The sequence below is a fragment of the Felis catus genome, chromosome E3 (assembly GCF_018350175.1).
Source record: "Felis catus isolate Fca126 chromosome E3, F.catus_Fca126_mat1.0, whole genome shotgun sequence".
Taxonomy (NCBI): domain Eukaryota; kingdom Metazoa; phylum Chordata; class Mammalia; order Carnivora; family Felidae; genus Felis; species Felis catus.
In genome coordinates, this window is record NC_058383.1 from 18,857,273 (window position 1) to 18,876,722 (window position 19,450).

At 56.7% G+C, this 19,450-nt stretch overlaps 1 protein-coding gene, 1 long non-coding RNA gene and 1 other non-coding gene across 4 annotated transcripts in view; 1 reads left to right on the top strand and 2 right to left on the bottom strand.

The window, feature by feature from the left end:
• Positions 1–11,470: 11,470 nt before the first annotated feature.
• TRNAG-UCC lies at positions 11,471–11,555 on the bottom strand. Its single transcript has one exon. It is a non-coding gene; the product is annotated as a tRNA-Gly (tRNA).
• A 1,752-nt stretch (positions 11,556–13,307) lies between these two features.
• The window catches only part of SBK1 (SH3 domain binding kinase 1), a 50,408-nt gene continuing 44,265 nt past the window's right edge, over positions 13,308–19,450 (bottom strand). For both annotated transcript variants that reach the window (XM_023246293.2, XM_023246292.2), the window contains exons 3-4: positions 17,932–18,134; positions 13,308–17,068 (exon numbers count right to left, since the gene is read on the bottom strand). In XM_023246293.2, the coding sequence (XP_023102061.2) occupies positions 16,223–17,068; positions 17,932–18,134 (1,049 nt within the window). In that variant the 3' untranslated portion in view covers positions 13,308–16,222. The remainder of the gene's footprint in view (positions 17,069–17,931; positions 18,135–19,450) is intronic.
• LOC111558220 lies at positions 15,506–17,838 on the top strand. Its single transcript, XR_002738812.2, has 2 exons — positions 15,506–15,630; positions 17,432–17,838. It is a non-coding gene; the product is annotated as an uncharacterized LOC111558220 (long non-coding RNA).

The following is a 19,450-nucleotide window of genomic DNA, read 5'->3' on the forward strand; positions in this document are numbered from 1 at the left end:
GTATCTGCTATATAATATACCCTAACCGTTACCTGGTTTGTTTGTATTATTTCAGGCCCCTTAAAATTTTTTTTTATTTTACTTTTTTTTTTAATTACATTTCTTTATTTTTGAGAGGCGGAGCGTAATTTTTTTAAATTACATTTCTTTATTTTTGAGGGGCAGAGAGAGAGGGAGATGCAGAATCCGAAGCAGGCTCCGGGCTCCGAGCCGTCAGCACAGAGCCCGACACGGGGCCCGAACTCCCAGAGATCACGACCTGAGCCGAAGTCAGACACTCAACCGACTGAGCCACCCAGGCGCCCCATTTCACTTTTTTTTTTTTTTAAGTAAGCTCTGCGCCAGACGTGGGCCTTGAACTCACGACCCTGAGATCAAGAGTCACAGCCCCCACCGACTCAGCCAGCCAGGTGCCCCGAAGGCCACCTTTAATCCTCCCGTCAGCTCTGTGATGTGGAAAGGATCGCTGACCCTATTTGTGGATGAAGAAACCGAGACTTGGAGCCGTGAAATGACTCGCCTGGGGCTTTGGGGGGCAGCGGCACCGGTTTTGACAGGGGCCTTCCCATTCCTGCGCCGCCTCGAGCGGCTCCCATGGGTGTAAGGGGCCTCCTTTTCCTCCCTCTCCCCCAGCCCAGCGGTGGCTGTGGCTGATCCTCAGAGAGGAAATGTCACCTGAGGCCCCGGCTGCAGGGGGATGGGATGAGGCTTCACCAGGCAGCCTCTGCAGCAGGTCCCGTGTGAAAAGGCCTAGGGGACCCGGGGTGGGGGTGGGGGGACTGGGGCCTCAACAGCTCAGTCCCTTCCTCCAGGGCCTACTCAGCCGCTGCAGGGAAGCCGGGTCTCCAAGGAGGCAGGCGCCTGCTCTGGGCATCCCCAGGGCCCTTGAAAGAGACCTCCAGTCTGCCATGCACCGCACCGGCTCTGTGACCGGACCTCTCTGGGCCTTGGCGCTCTCATCTGTGAGATGGGCCGGTCGCAGTACATCTCAAAGCAGAGGATGGGGGCGCGGCCACATTACACGGAGGGCTGATTTGTGGCTGTTCACTCAAGGCGGTGTGTTCTGTTTTCTGCCCACCCCCCCCCCCCCCCCCGCAACGCAGAGCCCAAACTGCCAGTTCAAAGGCTTGTGCCAGGTGCGAGGCAGAAGGGACTGGGGAGGGAAGGCCAAGTGCGACCAGAGAGGAGAGGGGATGGGGAGAGAGCGTTGGAGTTGATGGAGGTTTTCCTCTCTACCTCTCCTTGAGGCTTGCCCCGCCCCGGGATGAGGCTGGGCGAAAGGAGGGCGGAGGGAAGGGGTCCCCAAGGAGTTTGGAGCCTCTTTTTTTTTTTTTAAGTTTATTTATTTGTTTTGAGAGAGAGAGAGAGAGAGAGAGAGGGAAGGAGGTGGGGAGGGGCAGAGAGAAGGAGAGAGGGAGAGAATCCCAAACGGGCGCCTCGCTGTCAGCACAGAGCCTGACGTGAGGCTCGAACACACGAACTGTGAGCTCGTGACCTGAGCCGGAAGCAAGAGTTGGACACTTAACCGACTGAGCCACCCGCGTGCCCCGAGTTTGGTGGCTTTGAGGGAAAGGGGAGACCACAGCCCCTCCACGGCTGGATTTGCTAGGCACCCCCTAGTCGCACTGCCAGATTTGGCAAAATAAAAATTCCAGATCCAGGGGCGCCTGGGTGGCTCAAGCCGGTTAGGCGTCCGACTTCGGCTCAGGTCGTGATCTCGCGGTTCGTGAGTTCGAGCCCCGCGTGGGGCTCTGCGCTGACCGCTCGGAGCCTGGAGCCTGCTTCCGATTCTGTCTCCCCCTCTCTGCCCCTCCCGTGTTCATGCTCTGTCTCTCTCTGTGTCTCAGCAATAAATAAATGTAAAAAAAAAAAAAAATTAAAAAAAAAATTCCAGATCCAACATTTGGGACGTACTCGTACCAAAAAACGTTATTTGTTGGTTGTCTGAAATTCAGATTGACCCAGTGTCCTGTGGTTTGTCCAGCCAGCTACCCACAGGCATGGAGGGGACAGAGCAGAGAGAGAACACGGGAGGACATCTGGGGGGGGGGGGAAGGGGGTGGGGGTATTCTTTGCATAGTGAAGAGCCTTCCAGAAGTTTTTGCAGGCTCCGACGGGGACACAGAAGGTAGCTGGGAGGAATGGCTGGCTGGTGCTTGCCACCAGGGAGGCTCGCTCTTCTCGGGGGTGATGTGACCTTGGAGCTGCGGGCTGGTGCCCAACTGGGCGTCGAGCAGGAGGTCTGAGGAACCACAGCGAGAGTGAACGTGAGGAAGCCTTGAAGCTAAAGGGAAACCACAGCACTCGGGTGGCCCCGCCACCGGAGCAGGTGGAAGGGGATGGGGGATGGGACTGAAGCGTCAACCAGCCTCAGCTCGGTCCAAACCTCCCCCAACCCCCACCTGTCTTATCACTGTATCGGGCTCCTACTCACCCCTCATCGGCCCTGTGGGCCTGGGGTCCTCAGGCCAGCCCAGAGGCAAGCAAAGGGGGAAAACACCATGTCATACAACTCCTGGGACTCAGAGCCTTCAAAGTGACTGAAAAATCACCGGTTTGGACTGAATTTCCCCAAACGTATCTTGATTATGTTGTCAGAGGCAGTGGGGAGCCAGAGTCAGGAAAAAGATGTTCGATCGGTCGGAAAGTCAAGTTCTGTTTTCTTCTGCTCTTGGGTCCTGTGGACCGTCTGGCTTGCTCCGCGCACACAGATCACCTGCCCCAGGAGCTGGAACAGGGCCTTGGGCGACAACTGGAAAGCCCAGGGCAGGGCAGGCAGGGGGAGGCACCCCAACAGGTGCTCCTTGTGACCCTGACCCTGAGGTCCCCCGGGGTGGGAAGTGAGAGCTGGCCAACAGAAAGGCTGATATTTGCAGGGGATGGAGCTGTTTATTTTATTCTCAACAACCCTCATAATGGAGTATGGACTGTGGGTGGGCTCGAGTGCTTTCTAAACCCCAGTTCAGTTCATGCCCATAAGAGCCCTTGGAAGCAGGATGACTGTTATCTGCACGTGGCCAACAAGGGCACTGAGTTGCAGAGAGGTTAATTGAAATGGTTTGCCCAAGGTCACACATCCAGGAAGGGGCAGCTCCCAGGGCAGGCCAAGCCCAGCCTGACCACTCGGCAAGCGCCGGGCCCCAGCCCTCAGCACTGTTCATGGGCAGGAAGCTGGACCCTTGGCCAGCCGTCCAGAATGTAGGATATGTGTCGAGACGTCCGGTAGGACAGGCCAGGTGCTGGGATCTGGGACGAGCACGGAAACAGGGCACCATTTCTGTTCTTGCAGAGCGCTGGGTCCAGATGGAGAGACAGACGCAGTTACAACCCAGTGCACACAAATCAATGATGCTACGAAATGAGCCTCTTTAGTGAGCATTTACTGTGGCCACACCCTGCTGTACGCACGACTTATCTCCTTATCCTTGCAAAAACCCCTTGAGGTAGCACGGGCCTCATTTTGTCGATGAGTAAAGTGAGGCTCAGGGAGATTCAGTAACTTGCCTAAGGTCACAGAAAGCAAGTGGCAAACTTGGGGCTCGTTAGGGGAAGTGTGGGGTTCAGCGGGGGGCACATCCCAGAGGGCTTCCCAGAGGAGGTGTCGCTGCCCTTGAGTTGTCCAGGAGAGGGGATTCGTCCAAGTAGAGAGAAGGAGGAGTGGGCTCCAAGCAAAGGAAACCACCCACAAAGGCCTGGAAGCTGACCGGCCTGGCAACCTGGGGTTGCTGCGTGTGGCCTGGCCAAGAGGTCACCTGTGCTGAGTAGAACTGGTCCCTTCCCCAGATGGTGGCCCCCGCTCGCCATTCTCAGGGGCTCTGGCTCAAGGTGCAGGACGGGGCCCAAGGGCAGAGACTCAGCCTTGCCCAGCCCTTGGGACAGTGTCGGTGCTGGAATGCCCATCACGGAGGCGGTCCAGACTCCCTGCTCTGTCCTTTGCGGACTCTGTGGCCTTGGACAAGTCACTTCCCCTCTCTGAGCCTGGGTTGCTTGAGCTATAAAATAGAGACAATAGTACCTCACGGGCTTTTATGAGGCTTACATGTCTTAAAAGATACAAAGGGCTCAGAGCAGGGCCTGGCTGGAGTTAGCACTCTAGAAGTGCCAGCTGTCACTGGTTTTGAGACCATCCACCTGACAAATTCACTGCTTTCACTTGGGTTAAGGGAAGCCAGTAATGGTTATGGAGCCTAGTGGCCCCCAGTCACCCGGCCCCCAGCCCAGGACTCAGCCTTGCCGGTTCCACCACCAAACCCTCACCACCCCCCCGGGGCCTGAGTCCCAGTGGGGGAGGCACAGGTGCCTCTGGCTGGGGACAAGGAGATTCCTGGCAGTTGGGGGGAGGGGTGGGAACCAAGAGACGCGGTGACTAAGACGGGAACCCGAAATGCACTCACACAGAGAACTCCTCCAGCAGGTGGGTTCTTTCGGGCTCTGGTGAGTGACTCATGCGGGGGCAGGTACAGAAGGTGCTAGGGCCCAAGGGGTGTTGCTTATCCTTCCCAAGAAGCTGGTTGCACCGTGGGCTAGGGAGGGCTGGGGGCGCCTCCCAGGCTCTAGGGCTGGGGAATGGATAGGCCCTGTGACCGGGAGGCCTGGAGCCAGAAAGACCTGGGTTCAGATTCCAGCACGGTCATTTTGAAGCTGTGTGACCTTGGGCAAGGAACTTCCCCTCTCTGTGCCTCAGTTTCCTCTCCTGTAACATCAGGCCAATTCAATCCACCTCCTGGCACTAAAGCCTTCCTATCGTGCTTTGTTGGATCTTGGTGACTCCCCACCTCAAGGACCTGCAGGGGCTCCCCCTTGCCCACCCAACAGAGCAGGGCCTTCTTCTGTTAGGAGCTGGGGGGCACATTTGCAGAATATCTGCAGACTCTGTGCAGCTTTTATCTTGTTCAAACCTCACACAGATCTGTCTTACAGTCACGAAAGCAGCCCCACACAGGTGCTCAAGTTGCCCAGGAACAGACCTGGGTTTCAAAACTTCATGTATCCTCTCCGTCGCATACATAGCCTCGCCCAGTTAGTACAATGGTGGCAGGACGTGCCTGGGTGGCTCAGTCGGTTGACGGAGTCCAGCTCTCGATTTCGGCTCAGGTCATGATCTCACGGTTTGTGAGTTCAAGCCCCGAGTCGGGCTCCACGCTGGCGGTGGGGAGCCTGCTTGGGATTCTCTCTCCCTCTCTCTCTCTGCCCCTCCTCTGCTCGCTCTGTCTCTCAAGATAAATAAATAAACATCTAAAGTAAATAAAGTGGCAGGCGTTTAAAGGCAGGTATGTGGTTATTACAAAGAAGAAAGGAGGCAAGGGGAGAAAACCAAAAATCACACCGTAGAGTCTCATCTGTGCCACGTGACTTTCCCAGACAGTCTGGCCGGGTCCAGAATCGCCATTAAGGAAAGAAAGTGCAGTGGGTGCCCCCCCCCCCCTTAGCCAAGCTGAATCTTGGTGACCCAGACAAGTAAGTTACAAACCTCCCTTAATCCGGTTCCCCCTGTGTCCTAACTTACGTTTACGTTACATCCTGTTTTGTCTTGTCTTGTTACATGCCTTTTTTTGTATGCATAAAATTATTTGTAAAGGCACCAGGCCCTGATGATTTCAAAGACGAATTTAGCTAACCTTCTGATAGTTTAAACTGATAACAGCAAAGGTAATTCTGATGCTTCTTAAACGATTCTAGGTCACAGAAAAAGACAGAAACTCTTCCATTGATTGTATGGAGGCAGCGTGACCTTAACATAAAAACTTGAAAAGCAAATAAACCCACCAACACGTTTTAGCAAGAACAAGAAACACAAGCCAATAAAGCACAGACCCAACTCGCTCTGATTTTGACGCAAACATTCCAAATCAAATGCTAACAAATAGGGGCGCCTGGGTGGCTCAGTCTGGTAAATGTCCTACTTCGGCCCAGGTCGTGTCTCATGGTTCCTGAGTTCAAGCCCCGCATCGGGTTCACTGCTGTCAGCACAGAGCCCACTTCGGATCCTCTGTCCCCCCTCTCTTTCTGCCCCTCCCCCACTTGTGCTCTCTCTCTCTCAAATATAGACATAAAAAAAAAGAACAAATGCTAACAGATAAAATATGGCTGTATATCAAACGAATAACATACTTTGAGCAAACAGAGCTTACTTCAGGAATGCAGGACAGGTTCAATATCAAGTAATCGATCAACATACAATATCAAGTAACTGATCAACATAATTGTTTACACCACATTGAGAGAGGGTAACAGGGGCGCCTGGGTGGCTCAGTTGGTTGAGCGTCTGACTTCGGCTCAGGTCATGATCTCGCCATCTGTGAGTTCAAGCCCCGCATCGGGCTGTGTGCTGACCGCTCAGAGCCTGGAGCCTGCTTCAGTTTCTGTGTCTCCCTCTCTCTCTCTGCCCTCACTCCCCTCCACTCTGTCTCTCTCTCTCAAAAATAAACAAACATGAAAAAAAAAATGAAAAACAAAGAGAGAGGGTAACAATGTGAGCATATCACTTCAATAGCTTTTTCTTTGAAAAAAAAAAAAGAAAACTACTAACTAAAACAAATTACTGAAGTATGATAAAGGTTCTTTGCCAAAACTAACAGCAAACATCATTCTAGATACTAAAGCCATTTCCCTTAGAATCAAAACAAAACAGTGTTTTTGGAGGTTCTATCAAATACACCAGGATAAAAAACAAAACAAAAAACAACAACAACAACAAAAGAAATGCTACTGAAAAAGAAGAGATAAGACAACTTGATATTATAAGAAATCGTTGGCTAAAAACAGAAAAAGGAAGAGATTTCATTCACGTGTATATTATTAGGGGGATACATCTAACAGGGAAGGTGCAGGACCTCCATGAAGAAAAAAGGTGTTGAAGCATAGAGAAGAAAGAGCTAACGTCAGAACGTGGGAGGAGCCCCCACGTGTGATTCCAGTCAAAATGCCAGTGGGAGGGGCGCCTGCCTGGCTCAGTCCGTACAGCAGGTGGCGCTTGATCTCGGGGTCATGAGTTCGAGCCCCAGGTTGGGCATGGAGCTCACTTTAAAAAAAAAAAAAAAAAAAAAGCCAATGGGGCCTTTTAAAAATTAAGTACACACCTACCTAACCTGAAGATGCTCCGCCTCATCAGAAACCAGAGAAAGGCAAATGAAAGTACCGATGAGGTAGCACTTTCTACCGAGAGGTAGGGCAACAATGAATGGCTAGTGGGGTTTGGGGGGAGGCACTCCGTCATTTTTGCTGATGGAGAGGCAAACTCTTCCCAGCTCTTTTAGAAAGAAATCTCGCAATATCCCATACAATTTGTTTGCCAGAACTTAAACAACAGTTTACTTCTTGTGCACCCTTTATTAGCTTTCTCTCACAAAACGTGCCCACAAGAAAGTGAATCAAGTAAGAGAAACATAATTCGAGACACGAATCGGAACTCCAACATAGAAAAGAGGGAAAGGGACTCCTCGAGGAAATGAATGAGAGGGGACAGACCCCGGGAAGAAACCGCAACAGGTCTGGAGAGCAGTTGGTTTGTACTGGAGCAAGGCAGGGAGGGGGCTGGGCTCTAGCAGTTTTCTAGAAGGTTAAATTTGGAAAGCGCTTAAAACAAACCGAATCCCTTGGGAGACGATTTGAACAACGAGTGGAGAGATTGGGGTTGCGTTACTAAGGACATAGATGATTCTAAGCAAATGGAAAACAGAAAATTCCTAACAGCAGGAAAACCAAAGGTCGTGCGGAAAGGAAAGATAATCAGAACTTCTTACATGGCTAACGTAATAATAGGGAATAACAATGTTCGCTGAGATTCTTGGATGGACAGATTAATGTCTTCCATCGCATTTGGGAAGTTTTCAGCCATAATTCTCCACATTTCCCCCCCCCCCCCGCCCCAGTAAGTTTTTTGAAAGAGGATCATGGAGCAGATTTGCAAGCAGAAACAAAGTGAATGTCTACCCAAGCGACGGTTGAACGGGGTGTACTAATATCAGGCTGCAAAATGACATGGCAGAGCGCATGGGTACACCGAGGGTGCAGGGTTGCAGGCCAAACCTCGCCCCCCGCTGCCATTATCCACAGGAGACTACCCCTTCTCAGCCAACTACTTCCGGTGGGGCTCTGCTTCCAGCTCTGGGGTGGTCATGTGACAAGGCCTCAGCCAATCAGAGAACTGCGTTGTGGCCATGCGATTGGATCAGCCATCGATGCAGGACCCAATCAGAACCAAGCAAGCTCAAGGTTGCCTGGGTGGCTCAGTCGGTTGAGCGTGGGACTCTCGGGTTTCGGCTCCGGTCCTGATCTCAGGGTGTGTGGGTTCGAGCCACACCACAGGCTGTGTGCTGGTAGTGTGGGGGCTGCTTGGGATTCTCTGTCTCTGTCTCTTCCCCTCCCCTGCTCTCTCTCTCAAAGAGAAACTTGAAAAATTTCAAAAGAAGAATGAAGCGAGCACAGAGAAAGCACCAACTGGGAAGGGCAGGGCTCACACACGCTCTCCCGTTGGGCGGCGCTCTTGAGAGGCTGGAAACTGGGAGGGGAGGGGGGGGTGCTGGTGGCCATCCTGCACCACAAGGAGAGGAGAGGAGAAGTCTAGAAGAAGTCTACCCAGAAGAAGTAGATCAGTTGGGAGAGAGAAACCCATCGTGGTGTTGAAGTTGCTGCCTTTGCGTTACGCTGCACCTGAAGATTTTTTTTTGTTTTCGTTTTGTTTTGTTTTTTGGAGAAAGAGAGGACACAAGTGAGCGAGGGGCGGGGTGGGGTGGGGTGGGGACAGTCTCCCAGAGAGACAGAGAGAGAGAGAGAGAGGGACAGAGAAGCAGCGCTCAGGCGATGCAGGGCTCGAGCTCACCAATGGTGAGCTCATGACCTGAGCTGAGGTCAGACGCTTAACCGAGGGAGCCACCCAGGCGCCCTGAGGTTGGTTCTATTTCGGGACTTCTCTTTTTCAAATCAGCCAGTTTGAGTTGGGTTTTCTGTTGTTTGGGACCACATGGGTCCTGGAGAATACTCTGGTAATCTCAGCTTCAGAAGGGAGCATCCAGCCCCAGAAGGGCTCAGTGGCTTCTCTTGATCAAGGTCACTCGTTGGTCAGGAGTTGCTGTGAAGGCAGGGCCTCATAGACATCAGTGGCTTCAGGGGTCTTACGGATTAGGATTCTCTGGATATTAGTCAGGACTCCTTTATATGCAGGCTGCAGACACCAGCCTCAAATGGATTTATGAGCATAGATTGGCTCATTAACTGCAAAACCCATTTATATCTAATTTCAGTCTTGGATCCTAGTGTTCAAATAATGTCCTCAGATTCCCTTTCTCTTAATCTATTGGCCCTGCTCTGTATAGGTGTCCTGCTCGGACAGAACCTACCCAAGTGGTGGCAAAGATGGTTACCAGCAGCTCCAGCCTTTCCTCCCACAAACCTAGCAAATCTTATGAAGACAAGAACATTTTAGGGGCGCCTGGGTGGCTCGGTCGGTTGGGCCTCCGACTTCGGCCCAGGTCACGATCTCGCGGTTCGTGGGTTCGAGCCCCGCGTCGGGCTCTGTGCTGACAGCTCGGAGCCTGGAGCCTGCTTCGGATTCTGTGTCTCCTTCTCTCTCTGCCCCTCCCCCGCTCACGCCTCTGTCTCTCTCTCTCAAAAAGGAATAAACATTAAAAAAAAAAAAAAAAAAAAGAACACTTTACCTAGTAATAGGTGCAGGAAAAGGCCAGGAGCTGCCTCACTTGGGTTGTATGTCCATGCCTGAGCCAATTGCTGTGGTCGAGGAATGGAACGTGCTGATTGACCAGACCTGGGGCATGTGGCCACCCCATGGGGCCAACGGGGGGAACCAGCCTGAACCATATGGATCAAGAACATGGAAGGAAAATTTGAGGTGCTGTCAACCAAAAGGGGGGGTGAGGGGGTGCTGAACAGGCAAAAATAGCTGTTGCCCACTACCTTTTATACTATTCCGAGTATCCCAAGGTCATTATCACAGCTATAATTAAATAGACCCCAAACCCTCCCCCTTCTTCAGGCACCCTGTGTTTTCCTTTAACATCAAAATAGAACGACCTGAAGGGCACCTGGGTGCCTCCCTCGGTTAAGCCTCCGACTTGACTTTGGCTCAGGGCATGATCTCACAATTCGTGAGATTGAGTCCTGAGTCGGCCTCTGTGCTTGAGAGTTCAGGTCCTGCTTGGGATTCTCTCTCTCTCTTCTCTCTCTCTGCCCCTCCAGTGCATGCGTGCTTTCTCTCTTAAAATAAGTAAACTTAAAAAAAAAAAAAAAAAAAGAAAGAAAGCGGTTTACCTTAAAAAAAAATAGAATGACTCGAGCCCCGTTACCACCTTTTAGGGACAACCAGGCCCCTCCATGATCTCCCTGAGGATCTCCAAGCAGGGCTCACGGTCTCCTGAGTCGGGTCATGACCAGCCTACTTCTTTATTATTATTATTATTATTATTAGCTAAGCTGAGGTATAATTGACAAATGAAACCTGTACATGCTTAAAATGTATGACTTCAGGTTTTGAAATATGTATACATTGTGAAATGATCATCACAGGCTAATATACGTATCGCCTCACAGTGTGTGTGTGTGTGTGTATGGTGAGAACACTTAACACATGCGCTCTGAGCAAATTTTGAGTATACGATATGCTATTGTTAATTACGCGGCCTACTTCTTTAAAAAAAATTTTTTTTTTAACGGTTATTTATTTTTGAGACAGAGAAAGACAGAGCATGAACAGGGGAGGGTCAGAGAGAGGGAGACACAGAATCTGAAACAGGCTCCAGGCTCTGAGCTGTCAGCACAGAGCCCGACGCGGGGCTCAAACTCACGGACCGCGAGATCATGACCTGAGCCGAAGTCGGCCGCTTAACCGACTGAGCCACCCAGGCGCTCCATGTGGCCTACTTCTTTGGCTGTCCCCGTATGCTCTTGGTCTCTGGAGTCACCAGTCTCTTCTGCCCTTCTTTGGCTCCAAAGGAAAACCCCTGAATTTCTCCATTGCCCTCAAAGATCCAAAAACCAAGGCTGGGTGATGAACATTTTCCTCCCCCTCAACTGCCGGTAAATAACTCTCAATTACTTTTCTTACACCCACATTTCCACCCCAAACCAGGCACTAGATGCGGGGAGGGAGGAAAGGCCCTACATTTTTGAGAGAGAGAGAGATGTTGTTTGGAGACTCTGTCACTCAGTGACTTAAGCAAGCTGAGTGGGCATCGCGTGAAGGGGATGATGGGACGCTGAGGCTGCCCTTCTGGTACTTGTGTCGGCATGCTTAGCGGTCACTGGCCGGTAGCTGGGGAAGCCTGCATAGCAGTTAAGGGGCATGTTGGGAAAAAATGGAATCGGGAACAAAATCCCTTCCCTTCTTTAAAAAAAAATGGAAAATGTTTATTTACCTTTCAGAGAGATAGAGAGACACAGTGTGAGCAGGGGAGGGGCAGAGAGAGAGGGAGACACAGATCCGAAGCAGGCTCCAGGCTCCGAGCTGTCAGCACAGAGCCCGGCATGGGGCTCGAACCCACGAACTGCGAGATCACGACCCGAGCGGAAGTCAGACGCTCAACCGACTGAGCCACCCAGGCGCCCCCATAATCCCTTCCCTCCTGAAGTTCAATGTTAGTGGAACCTTTCTGATGGACGGAGTCTAACCTGAAGACTATGGGCGGGAGAAGACACCAAGGGCCCTTGAGAAGGAACTCACCATGATCAAGGGGACGTTACCCACCCTACATGGAAAGGGTTGCAGGGGTTTGTCTTGTTTAAGATACAGTGTGGGAGACGCTGGAAACCCTTCTGACCAAGCTCCTGTGGCCTTGACACAGGGGTTCATCAGTGATGCTAAGCAGCAGGACTAAGCAACAGCGGCAGAAAACCGAGGCCCCCTAGTGGTAAGTCCCGGCACTTCTCTGACACTAGGGCAGTTAGAAGGTGATATTCGTACACCCACCGAGCAGGGAAACAGGGCCACTGCTGGCATTTGTAGACTTCCCCTCCACCCCTTAATGATCCATTTTAAAGTGTTCTGTTAAGCCCCTAGGTATCCACCCTTATCATTGCAGGGAAGCGGCTGATGTTTTGAAACGGCAGGGTTTTCCTTTAACATATCCTAGCTAAAATTCTTGGGTGTGAGCCCTTACCCCTGTGATCTAGTCGGAGTAGATTTGTTTTTCTCTTTTCTTACGGTTTTTCCTATTTTTTTTACATGGATAATTACGTAATCTAGTGGATGTCTAGTTTCCTCTTCAGCAAGTAAGCTTCAGGGCATAGGGATCGTTGGTCTTATTCATTGCTGGATCCTCGGCCCCTAAAACAGTATTGGGCATTCATTCATGAAGCTGACGGATCGCTGGGGAGTGTCTGTCCTGTGCCGCTAGGCATCGGGGGTGGAGAAGGGATAGCAGTTTGCCAAACACTGACGCCGTTCTTGTGGAACTTCCGTGCTAGTGGGCAGAGAACACGCTATCGTGAGCCGTGGTGGGTGCTCAGCGTGTCATGAGCAGGGTAAGGGGCTCCTGGCCCAGGCGGTTTCCTCTGATCCCTTGATATTTGAGCAGGGACCTGAAGGAAGGGAGGGAGGGGGCTCCGGGGAGATTTGGGAGAGTCCCCAAATCTACTCAGGTACAGGCCCTGAGGGGAGAGCGTGCTGGGCCGTCCCAAGAGCCAGTGTGGCTGGAAGCCAGCACAGGGGAGGGGAGAGGGGATGGGGTGGGACTTTGGAGGCCACCCTAAGGACCACCCGGCCGTGCCCCACTGCCCAGAGAACTCTGAACGCTCTGGTTTCCGTCTTCAGTGGGCTCCCGACACCCCCAAACTTGATGAGCTTCTCAGTTACTTACTTGCCCAGCACCCAGCCTTCTATGTGGGTCATGTCTGTCTCCACGACTCCATCGCTGGCTGCCTGAGGACAAGGACGCCATCTGTCCTGCTCACTGCTGTATCCCGGGTTCCTAGGAGGGAGCCCGGGACACAGAAGGTGCTCGGTAAATATTTGCTGGGTGGTGACTGGGTGAAAGCAGTCTGCTCTGTTCCTCTGGGCTTTCGCTTCTATTTCCTGCCCAGTCTGAAGGGCTCCGAGCTGAAGGCGGACGCCAGGCCGGGGACAACTCACTGCCCCTTCCCTCCCAGAACCCGGTCCCTGTTCCCGTCGCCTTCCAGCCCTGGCCCGGACCTGCTCCAGGCCTGAGAGGCCCCAGGAGGCCTGAAGTAGTTGCCCTCAGACTCTGCAGACACCCCTTCCCCCACTCAGGACATCTGTCGAGTTTGCAGTTCAAGAGTAATTCTGTGTGCCCTCGCCCTTCTCCGTCCGTTTCTGAGACGAGACAGCCACCCAGTGGTAATTTTTCTAGGCTTTTGTTTATTTTATAGCAATTGTCATGATTAGAGAAGTAAATAACACATTTAAAAACCTTCTCAGGGCCAAAGGATGCCAGAATATTTACAAACACATGGGGGGGGGGGGTGGCAAGACATGAGGGGCTGGGATTCCGCCCGGGCCCTGAGCCAGGCTTGGATGTTGATGCTAGCCACCAGGACTGTCCCACCGACCACAGCACGGGCTCAGGGGGCAGTGGCAGCCGTGGGGCTCTGCTCAGTGGGGCTCTAGCTAACCTGCGGCCCCGCCTCCTGCCCAGGGGGCTCCCCACACCCCACAGGCCAGCTCAGAGGGGCCTCTGGGAAGCACCGAAGGACAGGGGCAGTATGGAGGCACAGGGGCTATGACAGAGACCGGGGATGACCCAGCCTGCCCGGGATGGGACGGACACGCTCACACACACACATACACACACACGCACACACACACCTTCACAGAAGAATCGCCAGGGGAAGATCTTTTGTGTGTTTTTCGTCTTCTAAGTCTGCGTGTCTACGGTGTTATTAATTTTTTGCTATTTGTTTCTTCGACAGTGACATAAACTGAGGTAAACATCTGTGACCAACACCTCTCCTAAGGGGCGAGGGGTCCCAACCCAACTAGCAGGTGGCAGCACAGGGCCCCGGCGGCCACGGAGCAGGCCGGGCTTCTTCGGCCCTGCTCCTGCGTGGGGCCATCGCTGCCCCTCTCTGTGCCTCCGCAAACAGGGGCTGGGCTACATAACTACGGTCCCCTTCCCGAGTCTAACATTCTAGATACTACGACGAGGGAGAAACTCCCAAAGAGGATCTTAACAGAGAAAGAGAGAGAGAGAGAGAGAGAGAGAGAAAGGGCACACGGCGAGGGACATCTACTTGGAATCTTGCTTCCTTGTTATTGCAGGAGAGACGGGGTGTCGAGAGGCCTAAGGCAAAAGGAGAAGTCGCGGCTGGGAGAGAGAGGTGGCCCGGATGGGCTCCAGGTGGGCCAGGGGCAGTGACGGGGGGCCTTCTCTGAAACTTGGCCCGTGGTGGGAGGAGGGTTTGCTACTTACCTGGCGTGTGGAGGGCCCCAGTGCCCACTGGAGAGATGGGTCTCGAGGAGGGCGGGCGCACCGAGGAGAGCGGGGCCAGGCCCTGGGGCAACCGCAGTTTGTAAACTGGACCCAGGCAGGGCAGGGGGACCTATAGCCCTTTTGCGCGATGGGAATGGGGGATGAGTGGAGAGGTGGGGGCTCCAGGCCAGAGGGTGGTCAGGCCCTCCCTGGCCAGCCCGGCTCATCAGAGAGCCCCCTCAGATGGCCTAGAACCCCAGTGGGACCCTGGCAGGTGCGGCCCGGGCTGGTGGACGGGACACGGTCAGGCAGAAGGAGCAGCCTCACCCCTGTAGAGGTTATTGCGGGGTCCCAGGCCTCCAGAGATGGCAGGGGTCATGGGGGAACACTGGGTGAGCTGGGGTGCCTGTTTTGCTGCCTGGGGGGCTGGCACCAGCCCGCAGGTGCCTCCCTGCCAGATTCCCTGAGGGGCGGGTGAAGCACAGGCCTGGACGCCCTCTGGCAGCTGCCTGGGGAGGGTCCTGGGGCAGAGTGGTCTCCAGAGGCGTCTGGATGCAATCACCGAACACACAGGACTGCACGCGTACACGTCCGCTCTACTCACACACCGCACGCACGCCTACTCACACACACTCTCCCCCCTCCTGTTGCCACGGACCCCCATTCTCACGCCCACAGCCGCATACTCCAGGACCGGGAACCTGGGGGACGCGGGGATGGGGGCAACCCCAGGCTGACATGCTGGTCTCCGGCAGAAACCCGGGGGTATTCCTGGCACGAATCACCTCGCCGCCTGCCAGCAGCCCAGGCCACCGGGTCTGGGCTCGGGGAGCCAGGACCTAGGATCTGGGGTTCCCGGGCCTGGGCAGGTGCGGCCAGCAGGGGGAGCCGGGCCGGCCCTAGGCTCGGCGCTCGCTCCCTTCGCTTTAGGGATGCGGTGGGGGGCGGGGGGAGGAGGGCAGCTGAGGCCCCGCCCCGGCAGCCCGTCAGTCGCGAGGGAGTGGGACGCTCGCTGGGGAGGAGGGGGAGGGCTTCGAGAGCGCCACCTCTCAGGGGCTGTGCGGCTCCAGGCCAGTTGCCCTCCTCCTGTGCTCAGTGTCCTCATCCGGGGAACGGGTTGTGTGGGAGTCACTAGATTCTTCGGGTCCGTGCCTGTACACACACACTTTTGCAGCATCCAGACATTTGCTACATTTTGCCGAGGGCTTTTGGCCTCTTCCCTCCAGCCTCCCGGGAAAGGGGCAGGACGCAGGTGAGCAACGCCCCTGCCCTCAGCTCCTCGCCTCCCCCCCACCCCCACCCCGCCCGCAGCCAGTGTCCGGGGGCCCTACTCCCCTTCTCTGCCCCAACACTTCAGTCCCCTGATGTGCCCGGGGGCGTGGTGGCGCAGGGTAGGGTGGCCAGGAGGGCAGGACCAGGGGTGGGACTGCGGGACGATCTGCCAGGGGGTGCAAAGGGCCAGGAGCAACTAGGCAGCGTGCCAGGGTTCGGGGCGGTGTGGGGGAGTCTGCCCGCAAGCTCCCTTGCTCCTGGTGTCGGGGGACGGGGGAGGGGGCGCCTCTGAATCCTCGGGTCTGTGGGGCTCGGCTCCTGTGGGCCAAGTCCCTGCCCCAGAGGCGGGGCGAGAGGTCTTTCGGTGGCTATCTCGGCGGCCCGCCGCGGACCCGGCGCCTGGGCCCGCCGTCCCGCCTAGCCTACCGCTACTCCCTCCTGCCGCCGCGGGGGCTGGTCGGATTTGCCGCGGCCGCCGCCAAGCCCCCCGTTTGGGCGCGGGCCCGGGGCGGCTCCCGGCGGCCCGGCCTGGTGCGAGCGCGGCGCCCCGGCCCGAGGGCGGCGGGGGCGGCTCAGACGCAGATCTCGATGGCCGTGGCCAGCACCACCTGCCCTTTGCTCTTGTCCGGGCGGCCGTCGGTCCTGCCGGGGGGGCCCGGGGGCGCCAGGCCGGCCTCGGGCACGGGCACGGGCACCGGCACCGGCACGGGCACGGGCACCGGCACGGGCGCGGGCCCGACGGCGGGGGGCGCGGGCCGGGAGCCGCTGCCGCTCTCGGTCAGCACCGTCCGCTTGAGCGGCCCGGGCGCCTCGAGGCGCAGCGGCCCGGCGGCGGGCGGGCGGTCCCCGGCGGGCTTGCGCGCGCGGTGCGAGGGCCGGCGCCGCAGCTCGGACGTGAGCTCGTGCTTGAGGAAGCGGAAGACCTCCTTGGCCGGCCCGCGGCGCTCGGGCTCCAGGGCCAGCAGGCGCTGGAACATGCGCAGCGCGGGCTCGGTGAAGCGGCGCCACTGCGACGGCAGCCCGGGCAGGCGGCCCCGCTGCCAGCGCACGAACTCCTCGAAGAAGGCGTCCGCGCCCGACGCCGCCTCCCACGGGAAGTTGCCGGTGAGCACGCAGAAGATGAGCACGCCGAAGGCCCACACGTCCACGCCCGTGTCCACCGCGAAGCCGTCGGCGCGGCCCGCCTGGCACACCTCGGGCGCCGTGTACGGGATGGTGCCGCTGACCCGCTTCACGCGGCAGCCCACGCGGCGCGTCATGCCGAAGTCGGCCAGCTTCACGCGGCGGCACTCGCGGTCGAACAGCAGCACGTTCTCGGGCTTGATGTCGCGGTGCACCAGCTGCCGCCCGTGCATGAAGTCCAGCGCCAGCCCCAGCTGCTGCACGCAGCGCTTCACCGTGTCCTCGGGGAGTCCCACCTGGCGGGCCGGGGGTGGGGGTGGGGGTGGGGGTGGGGTGGGGTGGGGGGAGCCGCGCTCAGGGACGGCCACCCCGCCGGGCCCTGCCAGGCCCCTCCCGCCGACCAGTCCCCACGGCCGGCCTCGCCCCGAGCTCCCTCCCGGTCGCATTCCCGGGGCTGCCGCCTGGGCCATGCCTCTCCCCTCCCCCACCTCACCGGGGCACCTCCTCCTCTCTCTCTGGCCCAGTCATTCTCATCCCGCACCCCCCCCCCACCCCCACTGCAGCCACAGACCCGGGCCTGAGCGCCCACGGTGGGCCGGGTGCCCGTCCCGCGCTGTCTCAACCCCTCACAGCTGCTGTTACGCCCACTTCCCTTATAGGGACATAAGGCTCTGAGAGGCCTTGCCACTCACCCCCTGAGCCCCGGAGCAGATTCATACCTGGCACCACCAGACGCAGAGCCGGGAGCCTGGGATTTTCTGCGCACTCCCTCCCACTCCAGGGCACCTCCTCTGGGAAGCCTCTGGTGGCCCCGCGGCCTCCTCTCCCCCCTCGTGCCCCCACTGTTCCTACGCAGCATCAGACGAGGCTGCCGAGGAGGGTGGTGTTGGACTTCATCCCAGGCCCCTGGCCGCTGCCTTCCCAGAGCCTGGCTCAGTCTGTCACCTGGCTTATTTCGCAGCGTCTGTTCCCCACGAGGAGGCGCGCAAGCCTTTATTCCTAGTGTATCCCCGGCCCTCCGGTGGCTGACGTACAGCAGGGGCTCAGTAAAGGCTTGTTGGCTAAATAAGTGGTCTGACTGCCCCCCGCCCCCCTCCTACTCTCCCCCTGCGGGGGTGGGAAGACATCTCCCCTCTCCCTGGGCCGCCACACCCAGTACCTGAGGAGGAATGATGTCGAACAGGTCCCCGGCAGGTGCGTACTCTTGGGCGAAGACGTAGCAGTCCTCGGTCTCAAAAACCACGTCAAAGACCTTGATGATGAAGGGGCTGGAGGAGAGGCTGCTGGTGATGCTCACCTCCCGCAGGAAGTTCTTCAGCTTGGTCTTGTTCTTGTTCACAAACTTCAGCGCCATTTTCGTGCCTGACGGGGCAGGAGCCACAGTGGTGAAGGCTCCTGTCCCCGCGCTCCCGCGCATGACGTTCCCGGGCCTGCCCGCACAGCCCGTCCCCGCCACGGGGCAGCGTGTGTCTGTCCTCCTCTTACTGGTAGCAAACCGAGACCCGGGGAGGGGAAAGGACTGGCCAAAGGCCAGGCAGCGAGTCGGGGGTCAGGCCGGGTCTCCTGCCCCAGCCTGCCGGCCTCGGTGAGGATGGCCTGCTGCTTCCTCCGCTCTCCCCTCTCCTTCCTGACGTACAGGATCCTCCTTCACGTCTCGGTCTCCCCCCACGCTAGAACGTAGCCCCCTGAGCGCGGGAATCTGTCTCGCTCGTTGCTGTATCTCCAGTGCCTACGACAGTGTGGCGCACAGTAGGTGCTCAACACATGTTTGTTACGTGGCTAAGGAGGAATTAGACACTGAGAGGTGAGGGTCTGCAAGGCATAGGTCCCTGACTCTGCACTTGGGCAGCCATCTGTACCCACTGAGGGTGCAAAGCCGTGTGACGCACACGTGTCCACAGGGCCCTTACCTGTCACAGGGCCCTCTCTTCACTTCGCACTCACAACCCGCGCCTCATAATGACCCTGGGAGGTGGGCCAGCCCTAATGCTATCCTATTTTTAACAGAGGAGGAAACCTACGCACAGAGAGGTTAAGTCACTTGCCCAAGGTCACACAGAGAGCAAGTGGCAAAGGTCAGGCAACCCCATGTCCAGTGTTCCTCCCGCTGCTGTCAGTGGGCACAGAGCCCCCGCACCCCGCCCCAGGTGTGTGCAGCTGTGGGAGCTCACGAAGTCCCCGTCCCTGACTGGCTGCACGGGCACCGCTGTGAGGCTGTGCTGTGGGGAAGGCATCATGCTCGTGGGGAAGCGAGAAGATTCTGGAGCTGACTTCTGGGGTCTTGCCCTGGCTCACAGCCTCTACAGCTACATGAACTTAGCTGAGCGATGGGTCTCTGGGTCTCGGTGTCTTCATCTGAGAAATGGAGATGGCCACAGTGACCTTCCAGGGACATCTCCCACCCCTCCTGAAGCGTGGCGCCGTTTCCAAGGACGCACCCTCGGGCTCTGTCCACTCCGCTGGGGTCAACTACCCCCGATGGGTCAGTGATTCCGCAAACACCACTGCCAGCCCTGACTTCTCTCCTGAGCTCCCGATGTCCCGGGGTCATGCTCTTGGCCCCAAAGCAGCCCACCCTCCAGTCTGGGCCCCGGGCCCCGTCTCAGGTCTCCCTGGGCCACTCAGGCTACATCTCTCCACCTGGACCACGAGCTCTGTCTGCCTGCTGACCCCTCGGC